At 43.3% G+C, this 23,435-nt stretch overlaps 1 protein-coding gene and 1 non-coding gene across 2 annotated transcripts in view; one reads left to right on the forward strand and one right to left on the reverse strand.

Annotated features, from left to right (window-relative positions):
- nalcn (sodium leak channel, non-selective) overlaps positions 1–23,435 on the reverse strand; it is a 57,040-nt gene extending 33,605 nt beyond the window's left edge. Inside the window, exons 1-12 of the mRNA XM_028394096.1 lie at positions 23,349–23,435; positions 19,148–19,265; positions 18,862–18,923; positions 18,101–18,241; positions 17,823–18,005; positions 15,321–15,404; positions 15,067–15,206; positions 14,844–14,972; positions 12,198–12,349; positions 10,198–10,340; positions 9,872–9,976; positions 7,618–7,704 (exon numbers count right to left, since the gene is read on the reverse strand). Coding sequence (XP_028249897.1) covers positions 7,618–7,704; positions 9,872–9,976; positions 10,198–10,340; positions 12,198–12,349; positions 14,844–14,972; positions 15,067–15,206; positions 15,321–15,404; positions 17,823–18,005; positions 18,101–18,241; positions 18,862–18,903 — 1,206 coding nt within the window. The 5' untranslated portion in view covers positions 18,904–18,923; positions 19,148–19,265; positions 23,349–23,435. The remainder of the gene's footprint in view (positions 1–7,617; positions 7,705–9,871; positions 9,977–10,197; positions 10,341–12,197; positions 12,350–14,843; positions 14,973–15,066; positions 15,207–15,320; positions 15,405–17,822; positions 18,006–18,100; positions 18,242–18,861; positions 18,924–19,147; positions 19,266–23,348) is intronic.
- trnaw-cca (transfer RNA tryptophan (anticodon CCA)) lies at positions 17,595–17,666 on the forward strand. Its single transcript has one exon. It is a non-coding gene; the product is annotated as a tRNA-Trp (tRNA).

Raw genomic sequence — 23,435 nt, forward strand, 5'->3', positions numbered from 1 at the left:
AGAATCACTCACCCTAAAAAAAGACTTGTGCATGTGAGATTGGCAAATAGGGAGAGCTGAAAAAAAGTGAAAAATGAGAGGAAGACTTTAAGACAGATGAAGAGTGTTTGCAGCATTGCTGGAACGATCAAATTCGCCCCAGGAAAATGGGACCACTGCCATCCGCCCTCCTACACACACACACACACACACAAATGCAGTGCAAACTCTTTAAAGCCTGTAAAGCCTGATCTGCAATCGGGTTTACTGCTTCGAAAACAAGAGATGCTGATGAAAGTGGATGGAAAAAATGATTCTAGTAAACTTCAAATGTTTATCTTAGGACCAAATAAGAAAAAAAAACACTGGCCTGACAGGAATGTCTAATGTTCATGCAGATACAAAGTCAGACCTCATTGGAAAGAGGTCTGTGGGATCCATAATGAGTGACATTCACATGGGAGATCATTGCTGCCATCCCTTCTCTGACCTGTCAATGTTGCTTTGTATTAGCTATTAACAAGGGCTCAACTACAGACAAACTCCACAGATGAACACAACCAGACAAGGCAGCAAAGCAGCTCTGGAAGCGTGACACATCAGAGAATAGCGAGAAGTCACATAAATAAAGGTCCAAAACATGGAAAGTTACAACAATAACTCATTATGTTTTCAATATAACGGGTCAAAACAATAATAATGTAATTTCAAATCTAGAAAAACATCATTTTATAACCATGAGTGTATTACATGAGTACATACACACCACTTTGGCCCCGTTCACACTGGAGAAAACAAATCCAGCTAGAGTAGGATTGAATCCTTTAAACCGGATACGTTCAGACCTATTTTCAATGCAGTTTATTCCTTTGTAGCCCTGTGGAAAATAAACTCCTACATACAGTAAGTACTCCGAGAGGTGGATCGAGGTCTATCTGGATATATCCGGATTCACGTTGTTCAGAGTCAGAAATAAAACTATCCGGATATATCCAGATACAGCCCAAATCCTGCTCTAGCCGGATTGGTTTCCCCAGTGTGAACGGGGTCTTTAAGACATCCTCCATTTTGACTGGACAGAGGTCCAATGAAGACACACATCTAAGGATTATGGCTTTGCAGGAGGTCTTGTCATTGACCACTCTAATCTCAAGTGACCAATCAGCAGCCGGCAACATTAGCTCAGCTGTATGCAAGATTAGGCTAATTTCACTGCAGCCAGTTTCAGTACGCCGGCACATACAGGGAGTGGAAAGGCTGAATTTAAAAATGAAATGGCCCTGGTCACATGCTGAGGTCAGTAAAAGCAAGATCTCTAGATGCTCTTTAGCATCCAGTAAATAATTTGCCACAATACTGCACATTCTGATTCAACTTTCTCTCATTTTTTGCTGTAAATATGAATTCTTGCTCTCCTTTTCCGCTCAACTTCTTGCACAGGCCCACCGAGCTGCTAGCCTTGGGGATGGGTGTTTTCACAGAACACACACACTCTCTCTCGCTCTCTCTCTCTCTCTCGCTCGCTCTCTCTCTTCACGCACACACAGTGGTTAGGCTCCCTGACTGAGATTGGACGTGACAAAGCAGTTTGACATTTCCAGCAACCAGACGCTCTCCCCCATGGGTGTTTTGGCTGAATGGAGCTGTGTGTGTGTGTGTGTGTGAGGGAGAGAAAGAGCAGGAGAGACAGAGGCAGACTGACAGAGAACAGAAAGTACATGCTAGTGTGTATGAAACGGTTGATTTTCTCAAGGTCCTGACTTTGCCCATATTCTCTGTCAGCTTCTGGGAATCACACTGTTAAGAAAAGCGGGAACGCTAGCTGCAGAGCGGTGTGAATGTGCAACCTCTGTCATACAGAGATACAGTCTGCCCATCCAGCTCCGTCACAGAGCGAACATTTAATCTTTCCCCCACATTCCCCTTTTTTTCCCAGAGTGGTAAGATGTGGTTCACTTCACCAGATAGCGCCGTTTATGTCGCTCCAAAGGCTAAATGGCCTAGTTTGCCCAACGCAGCTGATGGCACTGGCACCTCATACACGGCCTCAAGATGTCAGAATCAATTTAAGAGCATCAACTATGGGACAAGATGGCTCTCCCCTGCCGTTTGATGTTTCTCAGCTTGCATGTCTCTGAAATCCTTCTCCACTTGTTTGATGGATGCTATTTATTTTGTGTTGCCTCTGGCTGCTTCTTTGAAACACCAGGTGCTCACTGTGCACCGACACAAGCACACACACACACACACACACACACACACACACACACACGTGTTTGAGTCAAGTGTTGCAAGCAGAAGCCACACATTAAGTTGCGGCTTTGGCATTTATCCAGGGAACCCTGGCATCCTTCTGTTTGATAGCAAAGCAGAGCTTAATGTCTGATACATGACACAGTACATCTACAAAATACAGCATGTCCTCGGCTCCTATGTTCCTGTGACTGTACATGATATTAATAATGTATGGAAATAGTGTTGAAGAGAAAATGATCATTAGTGATTCTAGCAGTGAAAAATGAGAAATAGCATCAAACACGACTTTCTCTTTACATTCCTTTCATCTTGTTTGTTGTTTATCATTTGATTTATGATTTAAGGCAATTTGAACAGCGAAGCAACACATTTCACAGGCTGTCAGGTCAGCGTGACATAAACTGCAATCTCACAAAAGAGGTGAGAAAACGCTCACTGATGCCCGGGATGATGACGGGGATAGATGTATGTATACATCACGGCTGGAGCATTTCCAGCAGCTGCAACTGTAACGTAACAATCAAGATGAAGAAGCAGCCTGACTGCTTCCTCGTGCTCTGTCTGTTCGCTCAGACTGCCAAGGAGGACAAATGCTCTTTCTGCCGGTACATGAGACGAGTGTAGCACATGTGCACGTAGAAAAGCTGGCAGGATTTCGCCGTATTCACGCAGGAATTGTCACCAACAGACTGGGCCATGTTCTGGCACCTACTCCCTGCGACAGTTTTCCCTCTCCTGTTTACTGAGATTATGGAGAGTAGATTAGAGGCTGCTTCACTTGAGTTATCTCTTCAGTCTATGCACTGGCCTCTTGTTGACTACAAAACAACAAATGGTGGCAATCAGGAGTTCTGTTCTGAAAACCAGCATGACTGGCATTCTAATTGTGGCATCGACAAAGATATATTTCAATTGAAAGCTTTTGGCTGAAGGTGTGGGTGGTACAACTTGCAGGGTTGGGGATCAAGTGAAGTGGGAGCCCCTTGACTTATTATGGCCTTGACTAGAGCGGGCTGACTCATGTCTCTGGCTGTAAAGCAGGTCTTAATAAAACATGATGGTCTGCCCGTCTGCAACCTCCTACTCTTAATAATATCTGCTGTGCTTTGCCACCTCGTCGTCCATTTCCCTGTCTGGTTCTTTCTGCATTATCTAATTTCAGCATATATCACTGTGCATCAGTCTGACTGCAGTCTAGACGGACAAAACAATCACATTCAGTCACGCTCTTCTGTCATCGAGTGTTGATCTCAGTGGACAGGTCTTATCTTGTTCGCTCTCTTCACATTGCTGTATGACACACATACATGTCCTGCCTGTTCTCATCAGCCAGTTTCCCTTTTTTCCTGTGTCCTACTTCTCCTCCCACAAACAGACGAACTGACCTTAACCTTGACACACTGTGCCGATGTGTGTGTGTGAGCTTAAAATGAGTAGCGTCACCAGCAAGATCCAGAGGGTAAAGATCAGTGGCAGAAGGAAATGGAGGCTTCCAGAGAATCAATAACCTCTGGCTTTGGGAGGGAGAGGTCAAAAAGGTGTTCCATTCATTGGACCTCAGTACCCCCCAGTGAGCTACCTGGTTATCCATCACTCTGTATTTAGCTCTGCACACAGAGGGCTGAAACAAGGCAACATCAGCTGCTCATCGCCAAAGAGACTAAATTAATCACGCAATTCCAAGTAGGTAAGATTAATCATGGCTTCCCTCGCCTTTCTCAGAGGCCATCCTCAAATAATCCTGTTTGTGGTTGCATTTCAAATTCTTTTCTTTTTAATGCGGCGGGATAAACCGGGTAAACCTGTAGAGAGAGCCGCACATTTTTCCTTATGGCAGCCAAGCACCGATCTGCGGTGTAATTATGGTACGGTGGAGCATCAGGGGCTAATTAGTAGACCAGGTCTGTGGGGAAAGAAACAGGACGCTTCATTAACCTCAACTGGTCTATACTGTACTTCTGCCATGTGAGCAAAATGGAGGCAAAACACAAAAAAATATAAGTACACAATTACACAAACGCAGGAAATATGAATAAATATCAGACTCTTTAAAAACATAACCTTGGCTTTAAGAAATAAGTCAAGTGGGGAACGTTTGCTTATGGATCTTTTTGCTAAGACGAAGAAGAGATACGACGTTACATAAAAAACGTTTAGCTGAATTGTGCACACAATTAGAAACAGGGAAAACCAGGTAGGCTGGCTCGTTCCAAAAGTACAGTCCAAAGATAGAGTTAACCCTAGATTTCCTGGCAGCAGTTTTAAAAGATTACTGCTGGAAGATCTCATGAGCTGCATTAACCAGCATGGCTGCAAATAGAAACAGAAGCGAGCACCACCTACACTCAAACTTTGTATCATCAGATACAGTTGTCAGAGCATTGGCTACAATTACTGACAACAACAACAACAAAAAGGTGCAGATGGTGTCAAAATCCCCCAAAAATATAAAAAGACTGTTGTTGTAAGATTATTAAAAACACTGCAACAGCTGTCAGAGTGGGAGGGGAAAGTGAAGCTGCTCCCTGTTGTGAGGGCTATTTTCGGTTGTAGCCCCTCAGGAGAGGAAGCTGCCGTTTCCTCTCAGTCTCCAAAAAGAGCAGGTGGTTAATCAATTATGTGCTATCTCCAACTGCTGCAGCCAGTTGGACCCAGACAGACCCAGACACACATATACATGCAACAAACAGACATCCGTCATCCGGCTGATCGACAGCCTGACGGTCAGAAACACAGAGGCCTGACCGGGCACGTGCGGGGTGCCTCTAAAGATGGTCCGACAGGTACATCAGGCTAACAGAAGGACACACACACACACGTACACACACGGGCCGCCTATCTGTAGATAGCGCCCACCTGCCAGCCCTGAAACATTTTAATCATTTGACGGCCAATTACTCTGGAGCCAGGCAGAGCAGAACAGAAAGTCACACTTCACTTCCCCGGCACTCACAGATGGCCCTGCAGGCTGGAGCCGCACTGCCCGTCTTCACTATACCTGTCTAGTCAGCTAGCATGGTTCCCTTATGGTATGGGTGAAAAAGCAATGGAACAAAGCATTAGGCGATGCTGGGGATACCCATCATTAATCAAATCAAATCGTAACTAATGTAAATACAATAAAGAAAATTCAGATTTTGAAACGTGCTATTGAAAAAGAGTTTTCATTATAAAATGTGATGATTTTTTGATTTCGGGTGTTTGTAGACTGACAACATGAACGTCTACCAATCAATCATCTGCAAAAACTGGAAAAAAAAAACACACACACTGCCTTCTCCCAGTGCCATCCCTATGATCTCTGAGCCAGCCTTTGAACAGCTGGGTTATGTCTTTCATTTTTCTGACAACATCAAAGAAAAATCAAAACACTTTCAGAGGGGTTTGATGGCTTGACATGCCACAAAATGCTGTCAAATGTATGACTGGCAAAAGGAAAAACAATGGATGGCTTTTGAAGTTAAGCGCTGTATGATGCATGTCAAAGTCACTCTGTGCTATTCAACTAATACACTTGTTGATTATTGTTATTTGCGTCATGCCTGACACTTTGAATGCTCGAGCAGGCTGACATTTAAATAACAGAAGGATGCAACACAACAAAATCGACACATTGTGAGGAAACCTGTGCCTTATATGATGTATCAGGGCCTCACTGAATAATCATTATGGGCTGATTTGTTAGTTGTTACCATAGAAACACAGATCTTAGTTGCAAGCTATGTTGCTGTTTTTTTCATGTGTTATGGTCTTTCTACACTGTGCGGTTTTTAGTGATCTTATAAGCCCACTGCATGACACAATACGTGACGTGAATCTAATAAACTTTGGTACGACGTCAAGTTTGATGCGTGTAGATTGTACGATGACCATTTACTGAATCGCAGGCGATCGCAGGTTATGTTGTATGTCAACATGCGAGGAGGAGGAAGACGTGGATGCGGAGTGACAGGTCGTAGCGGCTGTCACACTGTGAGTCAGTCATCCTAAATTTCTGACACTGCTAGAATTTCATCTCAGCTTATCTTTGGTCGCAAGACACTGACAACGGCAGTCGTGGACCCTGTCTCACAGAGCAATGTAAGACCACCGATTTAGAGCCACGACCGAAGATATCTCCACGATTCTCCTACCATGCTCGTCTTTCGTCTGTGACAGCCCAAAATCACACAGTGTAAACCGGGCATTAGGCTCTTTAACAGAAGACATCTATCAAAATTTCTGGGCCACTGCCGAGGGATGAAACAGTCCATGTGATGGAGGTGCGAGTTGCCCTGCTGTACGACCCACTAAACCACAGTGCAGCTCAAGCCTGTCCCACAGGAAGCAGACCCCACAACATCCACATCCTTAAGGTAGTGTTAAAATAGTGATGTGTAGCTTTGAGAGAAGCCATCTTCAAAAAGCAGTCAAAACTGTGTACAACCAGCAGATTTATGCAGACAGCTCCTTTGTTGTTTCGCGCTGGGAACCCCCACTTTGCCATCACAGCAGTCTCACTGAAATGAAAGCTTAACCCAGCGGTCTGCGTGCGACCTGATGCTGCTGTCTGTCAGTCTATTAATCCGTGTGCTGTCAGAACTGGTCTTCTTGTTACCGCACGATGACAATGATAGATATTTGGTGCTGCATGAGGCAAATGGAGGAGTCTTTGATTGTTCCATGCAGCACAGGGCTCAGAGGGAAGTCTGCCGTGTTTATCCCTCTGGTTATCCCTCTATCTAAATCTTCTTTCCATCTGATGATGAGGCTCTGGGGGACACTTTAATGGGAATACTGCATATTTCACAATTTCTTCCCTTCTTCTCGGCCCAATTTCTCTATTTTTATTACCTTGCAGTGTGTTTGCGTGTGTATGTGTGCCTCCTTAAAGCTTAGCTCTGGAGCGGTATTTACTCCATGAGGGTGTGTTGACAGCTATCCTCCCTCTCATCAGCTGTAGACTCTATTGGCAGTCTCTCACAGCGAGGGCCCAGCCTTTTACACCACGGCGCACCACTATCAACAGTGTGCCAGCTGTAAACGACGCCCGCTGCTTTCAGCTTATCTTTAAAGGCCGACCATTCGGATCAAACCGACCACCAGGCAACAGCGGCGTCCATCATGTAGAAGTCATTTAAAACTCATCTATCACTGGAGCGACATCATTAGTGCAGCTCTACACACTAAACATGTAAAACCCCATCACTTAGCTGTTTGACACAGCCACTGAAGACATAGACAAATGTGAAAACAATGAGGTGATACTGCGCGAGTCTGTGGCAATTGTTCAATGGATTGCTAATACACACAGTTAGAATTATGCATGCAAGTCTGAGAGAGAGAGAGAGAGGGAGAGAGAGAGAGAGGAGGAGCCTGTTTATTATGCAGAGTCTTTATTACCTGGAGGCAGGCGGGCGCTCGACCATGTGGTTTGTTGACGTCCACGGCTACGAGCTGCCATCCCCCAGCGGCGTCTTCATGGAACATCTGTGACACAAGGACAGCACATAAGTGGCAGAAACACACACACAAACACACACACAAAGCCTGCGTACCATCCAGAGTACAGGACAGAACACACACCGACCCTTTGGCTACATTTTCATAAACATCTGTGGCCACAAATAAAAATGCTGAGGGCATTACACACACAGATTCTAACAGCAGGAACGATACTAAATACAGTAGGCAGGCCCAAGGACCTAACAGAGGCTTTCAAAATCACAGGGCAGCTGGTCCACTCATTAATATCAATCACTCTCTCAGAGCAGCAATAAGAAGGAATAACAGAGTTAACCTGACAAGTGTGTTAATTAGCTTTACTTGACCATCCTTACTGCTGACATTTACAGTAATCATACTGTATTATAACAAGACTAACATGTGGCATCCATGCACATTGTTTTCATTGATGTAATGTGTTGTTTTGTGACAGGCAGAGGGCTTGACGTGGTTTACAGCTTGGGTACATCCACACCTTTACCTAAAGATGTATGAACATTGGAGCAGTAAGCATGTAGGCCTTGATTTTCGCTTTGCCTGTCCATCTTTTAAATGAACAAAAAGTCTTTATTTTAATTGTTAGTTTGCAAAAACTACCTCAGGCTGAACTTAAGAGCTGATTGCTAAATAAGAGCCTTTGAGCAGTGTACTGTGTGTGGTTAAGAATCCAATGAGTCTATTAATCATTTTAAAATCAATAGTCAGTACTTGCAGCCTTGGTCTACACATGTAATTGGCTCACTCAAGATGCATGTTAATGGCAGGTGTGAACAGAGCTTCAGTGTCTACACGCGGGACATCCATGCGGCTTTCTTCAATTCAGTTCATTCGAAAAAAACTTTATTTGTTCCTGGAAGGTAATTCTGAGACACACTGAGCAACAATAAAGTGACATTATCCTTCTAAAATGTGTTAAAAATAATAAAATGTGTCTTTATCTTGCATTTAAATATAAATATAACAGACACACAGTTTGATACAGACTGTGTATTGCACTCTAGCATATAAATACTAATTTGATGTAAATTTGTTGCAGACGTTTACTTTCATCGATGTATATATTTGCAGTGGTAGGAGGATTCAGAAACATCTATGCAGCCTAGAAATCAAATCACTGCTACAGGACTAAAACAATCAACAGCACTAATTGTCTTTGATGTAGTGAATGTGACACGCTGAGTGAAATTTGACAGGAAGACGTCTGCGTCTTACAACCAAAAACCCTCCAACTGTGGAGCTTCATCGGTCTTTGATCATCCCCGTCTCGCTCACTGTTTCTGCTTTGTCTCCGACCTGTCACATCAGCACCATGTTTTTATCACGTTCTAGCAAGGCTGCACTGTCCAATTCATAGCTATTATCATCCAGTTTTTATTATGACCTGCCAAAGACAATGCTATCTTTAACCTCGATGTCAAACAACAACTTCACTGTGCAATCTTTAATTACACTTCATCATAATATGGGAAGAAAAGCCTGATTATGTAAAACAAAGGTGGATTTATCCTTTGTCATTTCACATATTTAGGCTTTGCAGCCTAATCTCTATTGAAAGCCTCAATAAAAAAAAAAAGGGAGACAGTGGCAAAGTCATGGAGAGGGGGAGTGTGGCTTGGTTTGTGTCTCCCAGGGCCACCTTTACCAGCCTGCCTCTCTCTCCTCAGGAACATGAAGAGGAGATCGTATTGTTTCAGGCTCTGTGACTGACAGTTAAGAGTTACGCCACAGCTAATTAGTTTTCCCCCCTCTAAGATAAAGATTGGGGCATGACGATGTGATTACAATTAATTTTGATAATGGCAAGAAAGGCTAATTGTTTTCAAGGTCATAGCTGTGTGCCAGCACCATTAGCCTGTTTTCTTTCACGACTGAAGCAACGCACGTTTTAGCATCATGACGTCCTAAGATGACAGAGTTCTGAAGGGTGTTTACTGTCTGTCAGTCTAACTCCATCAGGAATAAAGATGTCACATGTTTACAAAGGATTCCAGATTCCAGATAAAGTCAACAAAACTAGATCCTGATGCACAGCATGCTCAGAAGCTGATGACTCCTGGAGGCTCTTTCTACATTTATTAGACAACGCTGAAGAGATGAAACCTAAATAATGTTGTTGATGTTAAAGCTGTGGTCAGTCAACGCGTGTTGTTACCTGTGTTGTAGCTGTAGAAGTTGTGCTGCTCCTTGACCCCCACATCTGCTGGAACTGCACTCTGATCTCAGCAAACGTCTCAATGATGACGGCAATGAAAACATTCTGTGAGAGAGAGGAGGTGAAGAAGTGACAGTGAGACAATTAAAAGTAAATGACCGATCTGTGGCACTCCTCCTCTCATTAGCCTGAGAACATTCCACTAACAAGGTGGAAATTATCATGTCTGTAGGTGAAATATTAAGTAATGTCAACCCCCTTTTGGGATGATTGTGAAAACTGAAGCAGAAAGAAAGAGAGAGAGAGAGAGAGAGAGAGGCTCTAACCTTGACGAGCCAGGCCAAGAAGAAAATGAGAGTGATGAAGTAGAAGTAGGAACGCCAGCGAGGGAAACTGTCAATGGCCCTGTACATGAGGAAGACCCAGCCCTCCTGTGATGCGGCCTCGTACACGGTGAAGATACTCGTACCTGAACAAAAACACACCGGAGAAGAAAGGCGTTCAGTGTCAGTTTTTTGTGTGTGTTATTTTGCTAAAACACAGTTATGTGTGTGATCCTCACGCCAATTAATACCGTATGCTTCCCCTGAGCTTTCCAGGAAGACAACACCTCGAGTCCTTTTTATCTATAATGAAAGCGCTTTCTGACAGCTTAGAGTTAAAAATACAGAACCGGGTGTATCCTCACAGTTCCTGTTTGACAGACTCATTAACCCAATGAACTGATCCTTGACGCATGTCTCTGTAGCTGGCAAATGTGATCTGACGGCGCTAATTAACATAAATAATGCAAGTTGGCCCAAACTACAAAATGAAACTCCTGGCAGCTTTCTGGTTAATGTGCTCGCTGCAGATGAAGTGACTGTACATCCAACACCTGGCCAAAGATGATTTCATCTGGAAAGAAACACCATTTCATATAATGTTCGGGAAGCTTGGGAGTGATCATAAGTGTCCTTATGCCGGATTAGTCCTTAAAATGAATTAGCTGTCAAGTGTGACTGATGGGCAGAGGCGGACACACCGAGCATGTTATTCCTTCTGCATGGGTGTAAAAGTACTGTACAGTTCTTTCCACAAAGGAGGGTTGATTCTTGGGTAGAAGACGGCAAATTACTACTACTACTACAGGAGCATGCAGATTACTGATCAGAGCGTATTCCACCGCAGCGATGACATCCTCATCACTGTCATTCAGCTTCTTCTTCATCCCGGGGTAAAAAGGCAGCAGTCAAAAGCGAGCTACATTAGGTGAATAGGATGGGTGGTGTACGACTTCAAATCCACATTTCTGGATGGCGTCCATCACCGCTTGTGCTCTGAAGAGCACTCCTCAGTTTCACGCTCCAGATTTTCTTGTTATTCTCATAAGCCGCCTCAGAAAATCAGCACAGCGGGCCGCTGTAATGGTGCGACCCTTTTCCAGGTAGTCCATCAGCAGCATCCCTGAAAATAGAGGCCATCACTTCGACTGCAGACCTCAATAATCTGTCTCTGTCTCTTAAGTCGGAGACATCTGGATGTTTCCATTGTTTCAATTGTTCTTTCATCTCTAGGACCAGGTCTCATCCGTGGTAACAAACAGCCTAAGAAATCTCTCAGGATGTGCCTCACAAATGTCAGGTGCTGATGCTGGAGTTCCAGGATCCACTGAGCTGACCTCTCCGTCGTTTGTTTTTGTGAGTAACTGCACACACACAGCTGGGAGACACACAGCTCTGCGATAATCTACCACTGTGTCATTTGACGACATCACATCACGGATCTGAGTCAATGGTCTCTTTCTGCCATGTTTGAATTCAGCAGACCATTTCTTGGGTGCTAAGCCCTTCAGCCTGAAGTGACATATGGCCACAGAGAGGCTGATCTTGCATGTAATGAAGCCTGAATTACTCACTTCCTTTTATTTGATGCTAAAAACATGCCAATCCACCTTCTGTGCAATCCCCATAATGTAAATTCACACAACATGAATGCCTATAAAGTGTGTGACAGGACATTTAGGCCACACGTGTAGGCTGTATATCATGTGGAAGACACTGAATTCCTGTGTCTAATGGCAGTGTTTACTGCGCTCTGTCTCCTTCACAGCTATCTAAAGATTAGTGGGCACTGCTCTTTGTTCTAACATGGGAACTGAACACCAATCAGCTGATAAGAGCGCAGGATGCTGCTACTGGTACAGCTAACGCTGTAGTTCTTACTCTCACACAGGGCTGTTTTTCCACATGAGTATACTAGAGATATAGAGCACCAAAGAGACGACTATATCACAGATAAACACTGAATGTTTACCTGTTGGTGCGTGCTCTGTGAATATACATACCCAGCTCATTGAATCCACTGTAACCCAGTTCCTGGCGGCTCAGGCCCAGCTCCTCCAGATCCACGCATTTGAAGCCATAAGGACACTGGTAGCCTTCTCCGTGAGGGGAGCAGTGGGTGTCAGGTATGGCCAGACTGTTCCATGTCACATTACTGAAGAAAAGAAAAAGAACATTTCAATAAATAATAGATATTAATTTGTGGTTTGGGGGAATTAAAAAAAAAACAAGAGGAGAAAAATCTTGTCCCCTGTTTTTAGCCACAGGTGTTACTAGGAGCAGGTTAATTCCACTAATGAAAACTAATGCCTTCAGATTGCCTGCCCAGACATTCATCCAAGTTGTTTATTAGGGGCTACAGGATAAGAAGGGATAATTTATTGCACTCATTTATTGCATCATAAAGGGCAATCAGAGGCATGGCGGTGTATCCCAATAAAGCTAATAATACCAATGCGCCTTATCAAAGAAATCACTTGTCCTGATGACAAATCCCTGCAAGTCAAATGAAAAACAAAATGTGATAAGAAACTATGTATGATTTTTTTAATTTGATAACAGCACAATTCATTTGGTCCTGTCAACAACGTCTGCACGGCTGAGGTAACAAAGTGCTGTTGACACTCGATCAATAATAACAGACCATCCTAATCTTAGCATGTCCCTCTTATTCTCTCTTTGCTTACAGCATTCAATATTTTACTTTAAAACTATCTTTACACTTGACTGCATCATTTCAGTAGAATATAATAAAAGTAGAATCTAATCCATGCTGCACAAATCCAGGCCAAGGAGTTACACAACCATGAGGTCCATTGTGGAAATCCCTACATTACTACTTTGTTCCCCTTTTCTTGGAATATCAGAAAATGTCTTCTCTGCTATTTTCCACCCTCAATTCCATCAAATCCCGTGTGTGTGTGTGAAAGGCCTGGGAGCTTCGACTTTGTGCCAAGGGCATTTGGCAGATAGAGATTAGACACATCAGCCCATGTGTGACATATTTCTAAAATATCCCATTAAAGGCATAAATATTTATATTTATACATGTATTTATATATGAGGGATTTAGAAAACAGGGGCACAGTAGCAAACAAATTAAATGCACAGCTGCTACAGTATTTTCAGGCGGATGTTACAGAGAGGGACGTCAGAGCGGCGTAATGCACAAACCCTGTCCTCTGCTATATTTTACTGCTACTAATGGCCAATATGTGCAGTGTTTCCTGGGAAGCTTATGCACACACCAGCAAGAGGAGATGGATGAGATTAATACAAAGGCCAGACGACCCTAAAACATTAGTTAATTCTGGCTGCAGACTGGTTGGAGTCACTTCCCCAGAAGGATTCCCATTTTCTCTATAACATCATCACCATCAGCAACGTTATTACATTCAAAAGCCTTCACATACGAAAACATAAATATCGTACCTGGAATTTCAACAATATGACGAGAATGTTACCAGCTATATTAAAGTATTTAAAACAAACAGTTATTATTAGAGAAGGCTGCAGTCTGTAGAACATTAGTGCACAGTAATAGTGTAGAACATAGTGCGCATGCGTGTGAAACGTGTGTAGCCTGTTACAGACGCTCCCGACTCCCTTTACGGATTTTCTATCTTTTTATTACTTTATTCTACTTATTTGGACCACAAACTGGACTGGAGTAAGAACATGGATACTGTGCTGACCAGGTACAGGAGCTCGTTCAGCAACAGACTCTGACTCCCACGATGCACCACTGAGAGACACAGGAAGTCATTCCTGCCTGTCTCAATCAAACCACTGAACTCTGAACTGTAACAGTCACTCAGACACTGCACATTCATACTGGTACATTCATGTCATGCTCTTTACTATGTAAAGGTTTAACAGTAGTAAATATGTTCTTCTTTAGATACAACTCAGGGATTTAAATGCTATCTAGGTATTTATTCTATATTTCAATTTCATATTTCAATTTGTCTTTGATTTCTATTTGTCTGTAACAAAAAAGAATTTCCCCTCGGGGATAAATAAAGTGATTCTGATTACGATAAAACAACAACAACTGAATTTTATTGCGTGATTTTTGTTTTTTCAAGATAATTATTGTTAAAGTTTAATGATGAGGATTATAGCTAATACTTTTCAGGCAGTGACACTAACACACAGCATGCTGTTGTTACACTTAAGACATCTGCTGCACCACCTGGATGGAGTCGCTTAGCTGCCTGTAGACCCAAACATCTATCGCTGCAACCACCACCCAGTCCTGTGGTACAAGTCCAAGGACTTCACCAGCTAACCACACACTTGGGACCCCCGGTATACTCTCCCAATGTGATGCTACTTTGCAGACGTATGGCTGCACACAGATGGACTTCTGTTGTTGATCAGTGAGTAAGCTTAGCAATGACAGCACCAGTGTGGCTGGATCCAGCCTGTTTTGGTTCAAATACAGCCAAAGCAGAGTCCTTACCAAGATAATATCAGGATTCATGTGGCCAGGGTGACCAAAGTCAGTTCACTCCTGAGTCCATTTGTGCCAGAGAAACTCCCTCTAGCAGTTGCTGAGTTATTGTGTTCAACATACTGGCACTGTATGGCCATGGCTGTGAAATATGAAGCGTGAAAAGGCATCTAAAGGTAAACTCCATTCTTACCCCTTTTGTGTATCATTTGTGACACAGTGATGGTTAAACGTCCCGAACATCTGAACACCCAGAATTCCATACAGCAGGAGAAAAAACAGCAGGAAGATCGACACACTCCAAATCTGTTCCCCCGATCGCCTGCAAAGGAAAACACAGGCATAAGGGAGCTGGTTCTTAAACAGACCCATCCTTAGCCTGAATGTAAGAGAAAAAGATTGTGACGAGTTTGTACTTCAGAATGTTGGTGATGCGTGAGCGGGGGAGCTCGAAGCGGAAGTAGATCCTGAAGGCCCGGATCATGATGAGCGCTCGTGGGATTCTCAACATTCCCCATGGAGACATCTGATCCACAATCTTTGCTATTTCAAACACCTAACACACACAGAGAGAATCAGGCTATTAAGCAGTGAAGCATTTAAAAATACAGTGTTGATACTGTGTTGCTAATACACAGATGCTATCGTGTGATTATTCGTAAACATGCACCTGCAGCACGAGGGAAACCCAGATGAAAAACACCATGAATCCATCAAACATACACCAGCGATCTTTCACATAAGAGTTTTCCCCCTGTGCAGAGACAGACAGAGAGGAAACATGAACATGAAGGAATAAATTAAGAGCTGAATATCTACAGTTATTATCCAAGAGCATATTTTTCAAGAAAACACATGTATTCAAACAATCCTTGAGCATCCTGTGATGCTTTAATAAAGGTGCTTTTGAACATCGACCCGGCAGAAAAAACAGCTTTTGTTGTGAAAGAAAGTGTTTGAAAAACAACAAACAGAACGTGAAATTACTGCGCACACTCCGACAGACTGACCACGATATTCAAACAGCCTGTTTTCAACATGATAACACACACACATAAAAACTAAATATTAAGCACTCTGAAGTGTGAACAAACTGAAATGTCAAGGGGCCAGTGAAAATGGGTCTACTTAATTACCACTTACAGCGCGAGGGTGTAAGAAGCTCTTAGGGGGTCATTCTTCCACAGGAAGAAAGGCTGCAAATAGGAGGGTGTGTTCCGAAACGCTCTACAGATAAGAACCATGTTTGATTACACACACTGACAAGAACAAAAGCGTGCAATTACTTTACCACGCTATGTGTATCGCTCCTTTTTACGCAGGCACTTTCAACAACGGGCTACAACTTCCAAGTGTCAATATATGCTGAACAGACCCACTCAGGCACGTTTTAACATCATTTAAAGACGTGGAAATTTATATCAGGTCCAATGAAAGTGAAAAACACTCTGTAATCTGCTGTTAGGAAGAAAAAAAAATCATTAGAAGAATGCAGAAGAGATGCTGCAGTTTGCTGCTGCTGATTCTAATTCTGTTTCCGCCAGCGCCTCCCTGTTTGTTATCCTTGATTTGCCAATTAAGCTGTCCGCACTTTTTTTATGGCAGTAATTATGGGCCTTTCATCTGCCAGCTGTCTCCTTCCTGGATGCTTCTATAGAACATTATTGGTCTACCTCCAATTTAAATTGTGTTGATTCATAAGAATTTACAGCCCAGTAACGACTGAGATTGGATTTAAGGGCTATCTGTAACATCAGCAGAGAGGCAGCATTTGGGATTATTATTCCAGACAGAGTCACTGGGTGAATTTACCAAAGGGTGGGGCTGACTCGAGTCTGTAACTTTGTGTACTCATAATGGATCAGTTTGTAGTATTTAAAGGGATTCATTACTGCTAATGTAATATCGCTTGTATAATGAGCTGTAAGCATGGATAGGGAGAGGGTCCTCTTACACAGAAGTCAGCATGTCTCTACAAACACCACAGGCAGGAAGACTCGGAAATATCTGGCAGGTGACTGAGGAAGCATTTCTAATCACAGGATAATTTCAACCACAGTTCATCCATATTATTGCTACATGCTTGTCTCCTAACTCTACCTTTCACCACCATCACTAGGGCAGGCTCAGATGGTCTCCTGCAAAGCACAGTTGCAACTAAAGCCACACCCTGGTGTCAAATCTACCATCCTTGTCAGTACTTTGACCACAAACTGCACTGGAGTAAAAACGTGGACACTCTTTACAGAGTCGCCTCTACTTTCTGAGGCAGCTGAGGTCCTTCAACATCTGCAGGACGATGCTGAGGATGTTCTATGAGTCTGTGGTGGCCATCATGTATGCTGTTGTCTGCTGGGGCAGCAGTCTGAGGGTGAGGGACATCAACAGACTCAACAGAATCATCAGGAAGGCGGCCATGTTGTGGGAGACGACCTGGACTCTCTGACTGAGGTGTGTCAGAGGAGGATGTGGTCCAAAATAAAGACCATACTGGACTGTCCCTCTCACCCGCTCCACACTGTGCTGACCAGCTACAGGAGCTCGTTCAGCAACAGACTCCGACTCCCACGATGCACCACTGAGAGACACAGGAAGTCATTCCTGCCTGTCTCAATCAAACTACTGAACTCTGAACTGTAACAGTCACTCAGACACTGCACATTCATACTGGTACATTCATGCCATGCTCTTTACTATGTAAAGGTTTTTTTTACAGTAGTAAATGTGTTCTTCTTCAGTTTCATACTTAAATCTATCTCTCTGATTCTGAGTTATCATGCACATACAGTTTACCTCCCTCAGGTGAAAGAATTGAAGTACCAATGCTCCATAACCTTAAAACACATACTTATTTGCATATTTTTTTTAACATATAAGGCAGCAGAATGTATTTTGTTCTGCCCGAGTGTAGTTGTAGCTTTCCCTTGTTTTGTCATTAAAACAGGACCTCGTGGCGCAACGGTAGCGTGTCTGACTCCAGATCAGAAGGTTGCGTGTTCAAATCACGTCGGGGTCAATCTTTTCTATTCTAATAATAAAAAATACCCAAATTTCCCTGAGGGACCTTCCCAAAGGGATTAATAATGTGTATTCTATTCTAAATAGTTCAATATTGTGGCATGTGAGGTTGTGTTGTTAATATTAATGCAATGTCTTTAACTCCTGTGGGTACCTTGATGATTCCTCTGATGTGCATCTTGGCGATCATCTCAGCGGTGTACAGAAACATGAGCAGCGTGTCCAGCGTGAACGTCACATACTGCAGAGGCGGGTAATGCTCGAACGTCTTTGGGGTGTTCATACACACAGAGATGACACTGATGATGGCACAGGCTCGCAGCAGGGAGTGCACCCACTGCGGGAAGAAGAGCATCATGACAAAACGGGTTGATTTTTGTTTTGTCGTTGTTATATTTTCATTTTAGCCAGGCCGACACACTGTACACTCACTGGCTTGTTGATCCAGAAGATGTCGGCGCTGTCTGCGAGGGTCTCGTCCGGCCCGAAGTCGGTCATAGGCTGGGCCTCGACCCGTGAGCTCTGTTTCCTCTTCAGCATGCTGGGGCTCGCCGTGCTATACAGAGAGTGGATCTGACAGAGAGAGGGGAGGCGAACCACACAGTGACCAAAGCTAAACGAGGAAGAGGGGAACACTCTGGCTGCATCCAAGTCTGGGCAGTGGCAGGACAGCTTTTGTAACTCCGATCATACGGATTATAATCTGAACTTCACTTAATGCAGCTCAGAGACGAGGCCACATTAATAGTAACCAACTTCTTAAAAATAAAGGTGCAGAGCTTAGCTTCATCAATATGTGTTTATAATGTTAAAAATACTGGAAAAAGATGTGTATCTTTTCTGTGATGTGTAGTCTGCAAAGTAAACTTCCCTGACTTGAATTGCCAGAGGTGTGTACTTTAAAATTGAACGTGTTGCACTGTTGAATGGCCACCGTGATACACAACGTAGCACACATGGAACACAGAACGAGTGTATTCACATTGGAACAGCTCCAGTAACTTACCACGTGACAAGATCATACATGATCTTCGTCATAATGGACACCAAGGCACGAGTAGAATATGGATGTACTGTGTGTGACTTCAGTGTCAGTGTGTGTGTGTGTGCAGAAAAAAGAAAACTGTACAGGCTGTTTCAACATAAGAACACAAGAAGAAATGACACTCTGAATGGAGACAAAGCGCACATACCAAAGGGAAAAGTAAAGCTGAAATTGCTCCAGCACTGCACATAACATGCGATCAGGCATACCCTGTAAATAACACACAACAGTTAGTCAACATCATGGCTTATATGGTGTACAGTACACTACCCACATCTACAGTACGCTCATAGAGACAGGAATGCCCACCACGTCTGACATCAAGGCATATATGCAACACACTCTGTGGAGTGAGTGACTGAGGTGTTGTGGAGGAGAAGAGGATGAGGGGGGGGGGTGTGGAAGAGGACCATGGGGGGGGGGGGGGGACTCACTGTGAGGCTCCTCATTGGTGCGTTCATCCCCAGGTCACAGAGGGGTGGAGAGACCAACCAGAGAGAGAGAGAGAGACTAGAGATGCAACAAGGAGAATGTCCTAAAGGCCTGGAGGTCCTGCGGCAGTGAATGGTAGCAGTCATAAAAGCAGTAAAGAGAAGTGAGAGAACATTCACATGTGCTGCGTTCAGAGCAGCTTCAGCACAATCAGCAGTTTACAGTGGATTCATTTTTTTCAAATTATGAAATATATTATCTCTAAAAGCCACCAAAAAACAATGACAGTGTCCACAGCAACATTTGGAAACATCTGTTTTCAGGAGCAATGGTGCAGAAATATAGAAGAGTGATTGATAAGTATGTGGCCTGAATATCTAGTGCAGGGGTCGGCAACCTTCAGCATTCAAAGAGCCATTTGGGCCGGTTTCCCACTGAACAGAGCCACAAACCCATAACTACTAATCTACACCTATTTGACCACTAAATGGAAGGTAATATTAATCTATATATAATATAGATAGATAGATATAGATAATATTTATCTGAACAAAACATGCCAGTTTATATGTTATTTTGATTTCAGTGTGCCATCATTCATTTCCTCCATGCTATAGGCTACAGTAGTTAACCTGAATATGAAACACGTTTGTTCAGGGTCCGATATAAAAATATGTATTTTCAAAATAACCTCTTGGTTACTTATTTCTTTCGCCTGGTTAATGTAAGTTCTGCTCCTGAACTATACTGCACAGCGTATCGTATCCATTTCAGGGCTTTAAGACGTCACTTTCACGAAGGATTGAGCTCTCATGTGTGAGGCTCGAGCGGTATAGTTCATGAGGGAAAACACCAGCTTGCACAAGTATGAGGATCCAAAGATCGACAGGACTCCAAATGCAAACTTTTCCACGTTCATATAAGTGTCAGGAATGTCATTCCATTCAGGGAGCTGGTGGGAGCCACAACAGAGGGACGAAATGCTCCGGAGCTGCAGGTTGCCGACCCCTGATCTAGTGGGTAAAGTGGCAACTTCAGTAGGGTGCTATTAGTATCTCCCAGTCTATGCAGTAATGTAGCTGCAAATGACTAAGATGCCAGCTTGTAGCATCCTGAAACCTCTTCAGGCATGATGAAAAGTGGACTTAACAGGCACAACATGTTAAAGGACAATCTGAGACCAATCCCTAGAGATGTCTTCAGAAACCTATAACCACGTCTTGGTTCCATCGCCTCCAACCAGTGATGAAGAGTAGAAGTCTTTATCATTTTATTGGCCCCATGCCTCACAACCTCTGGACTGAATGGAGAAACAGATGCGAATGTGCCACAAACATATCAATCGCTCTTAATATTTTAATAAATATCAGAAGAAAATGTCTTTTTAAACATGTCTAGTGTCACTTTTCACAGCCAGTGTGAGCAACAGAAGCCAAATTCAATTTCTTATACAGGTGTACATAATTTAACCATCAGCTCCAGGACGCAGCAGCAGCACATACTGAGCATAACGTTTTATCAATTAACTGACTCACTGCGCAAGACCTGAAGACAGATTTTCCAAAAACTTGGAAAATTCATGCACTCAGTAGTTATATGGAATCAACCTACTAAACTCATATGATTCAAACAATAAAAAAATGTGCTTCAAAAACAGGCTTCATATAGTAACAATGACAGGCTAGAAAACTTTAACAGTAAGGAAATAGAGAGACAGCTGCTGCAGCAGTTAGCATGAGCTGACAGAATGTCAGCGATACAAGAACTTCACACACCTTTCAAAAAAAAAATCTAATCTTTGAGTTATAGGATGAGAACGCAGATCAGAACAATGTAACTGTATCCTTGTTTCCTTTTATGCTCCTACCAAGAAAAGAAAGTGTCCATCCTATAAACCCCATGTAGTTAGAAGCAATTTCCCAGTGTAATTGCTACACTTAACATATGCAGATGGAGATGTGAGGAAGAGTGAAAACAAAATTACAGGGTCTAAGTGCTATTATGTGGGAGTATAGGTGGCAAAGACTGCAATTACTTTCCCATTTGGAGAAAGGACATGTTCCTCACGGGCAGGATGCGATCTCTGGGCAGATTAATTGTAACTGTGAGTATTTGTTTGAGTAAGTGAACTTTCTTTTTCTTCAAGTTTTATTCTTGAGTGCAGTATCTTTAAAAACAGACATACAACTCCTTACCATGACCAACAGGGGGATTTATATCGAAAAACAAACATAAAGCTTGATTTGAAGATGCATTAAATCAATAGTGTATGACCCCCTTTCCTGCAGCAGCAGCAGCAGCAGGAGGCAGGACTCTCTGTGCCCGCTACCTGTCCAGCCTGGTATCACAAAGTAACACAAGCTGATTCATGCTGTATATACTGTCACGCCACATGTGGTGCCTAAGGCACCTAAGGCTTCAACTTAGTGTTAGTTATGACTGTTCCCAAAGAGGACACATGACTTATACAGAAATGTAGCATAAGAATTAGCTGCATCATGGAATTATGATTCTATAGGGTGATGTCTGATTTCATGTGTGACATCATAAGTTTATAAAATAACAGGAACACCCCTAGAAATAACCAAACTGGCTACTAAACTAAACAACCACTCCACAGAAGAATGGCTCAGCACAGGAGAGCCACCTCTTCAGGACAAGACTCAGCTGTTCACCTCCACCTCAAAGACAAAGGACACTCCTTTGAGGACAACAACGTTCACATTTTAGACAGGGAGGAAAGGTGGTATGAAAGAGGAGTCAAGGAAGCCATCTATGTTAAGCTGGAAAAACCTTCCCTTAACAGAGGTGGTGGCCTCAGACATCATCTTTCTACCACATACAATGCAGTGATTCCATCCATTCCCAGGAAGTTTACACATACTCACAGTAAGAACAAAGGGCTGTCAACCAGTCCCCCTCCGGCAGTTTCATAGTCGTTAGCCAGTCGTTAGACACACCTGGCCCAGTCAGCCAGAACATCACAGGTAAGTATGGAAACATTTAGTGCTATTGTTTGTAAGTTTTTTAAAGTTTTACCCAGACCCACCCACTGAGGTCTGTAACCACATATAAACCATGTTTCCCCACCAAACAGTTAGAACTGATGAAGCTGCTTGGATGAGCAGCGAAACGTCTTCTAGAAAACTCTACAAGTCCAGACGCCTTGCTTCAACCTTCTCTACGCATGATGACCTGGATGACTGAGAATCTTCATCAACAAACTGGCTACTGTACAGTACTGTACAGGTGCTGTGGGTTTCTTTAAAATGAATCTGAGAGCAGTGAGAGTGATTTGCAGGGGGCCTTGTGTCTGTGTCTTGTCTTTACACCACCAAAAATGTTTAAAGTTGGAGCTGACGGTGCACGACAGTTTCTGAAAATTAAAAATGTCACAACAGACAATATGTGGAGGCCGTACAGCTCACAAAAAGCATGAAATATTTTGGTCAAAAGTGACATTATATAAGCTCCAAAGATGACATGATTGTCCTGACATGAGGCTACAGTGATGCTTACCCATCATTAATGTCAACATATTGATCAGAGCAGCATTATATCACTGAGCTCATGCCTTTGATAATCTTATTGTATTAGGATACTGACTGTCATTGTGTGTTTGGGTTAACCCTGTAAAGTGAGTGTAAAGCCGTCCTGAGGCTGTGTGTGTGTCCTGCAGCTGACCCTCTGTGACCTCACAGGCTTCCAACAATCCTCAAACAACAAATGGGAAACTGCTCCTTAACCACACAGGGCACGCAGCTGTGGCGCGTCACCGATAAAAACAACGTGTAAAATGGCTGTCACAGCGCTTTATGTCAAATAACCACCGCCAGCTGAATGAATGACACCGACGGAGCCAAGGTTACTATGGAAACGGCATAAGCAGCTAGATATGGAACAAAAACAAGCTAAATACAGCACCAAAACAAAACATATGGGCAACTATAGATCATAACCGAACACTATATGATAGGTGACAACACTGACGCGTGGTAGTGGCAGCAAATACACGACAATATTCCATCACGGCCTACTCCGGAGGATGAGATTTCCTCCACTTCCTGGAAAACCGACAAGCTAGCAGCAGCAGCAGCAGCAGCGGCGGCGGCGGCATCAACGAGCGTCAGCCGCATCCTCGGATCAAACAACAGCTGCCGTCCCGGTATATTAACGACATGTAAAAACGTTCTGTTGACTTACGAGGAGAGGATTTCCCTTATCTGTCGTGTCTGCCCCTGTCCATGACATCAGCTGTCTTTCCGGGTGTGCTCGGATCGTGTGTGTGTG

Source organism: Parambassis ranga, chromosome 21 (assembly GCF_900634625.1).
Source record: "Parambassis ranga chromosome 21, fParRan2.1, whole genome shotgun sequence".
NCBI lineage: Eukaryota > Metazoa > Chordata > Actinopteri > Ambassidae > Parambassis > Parambassis ranga.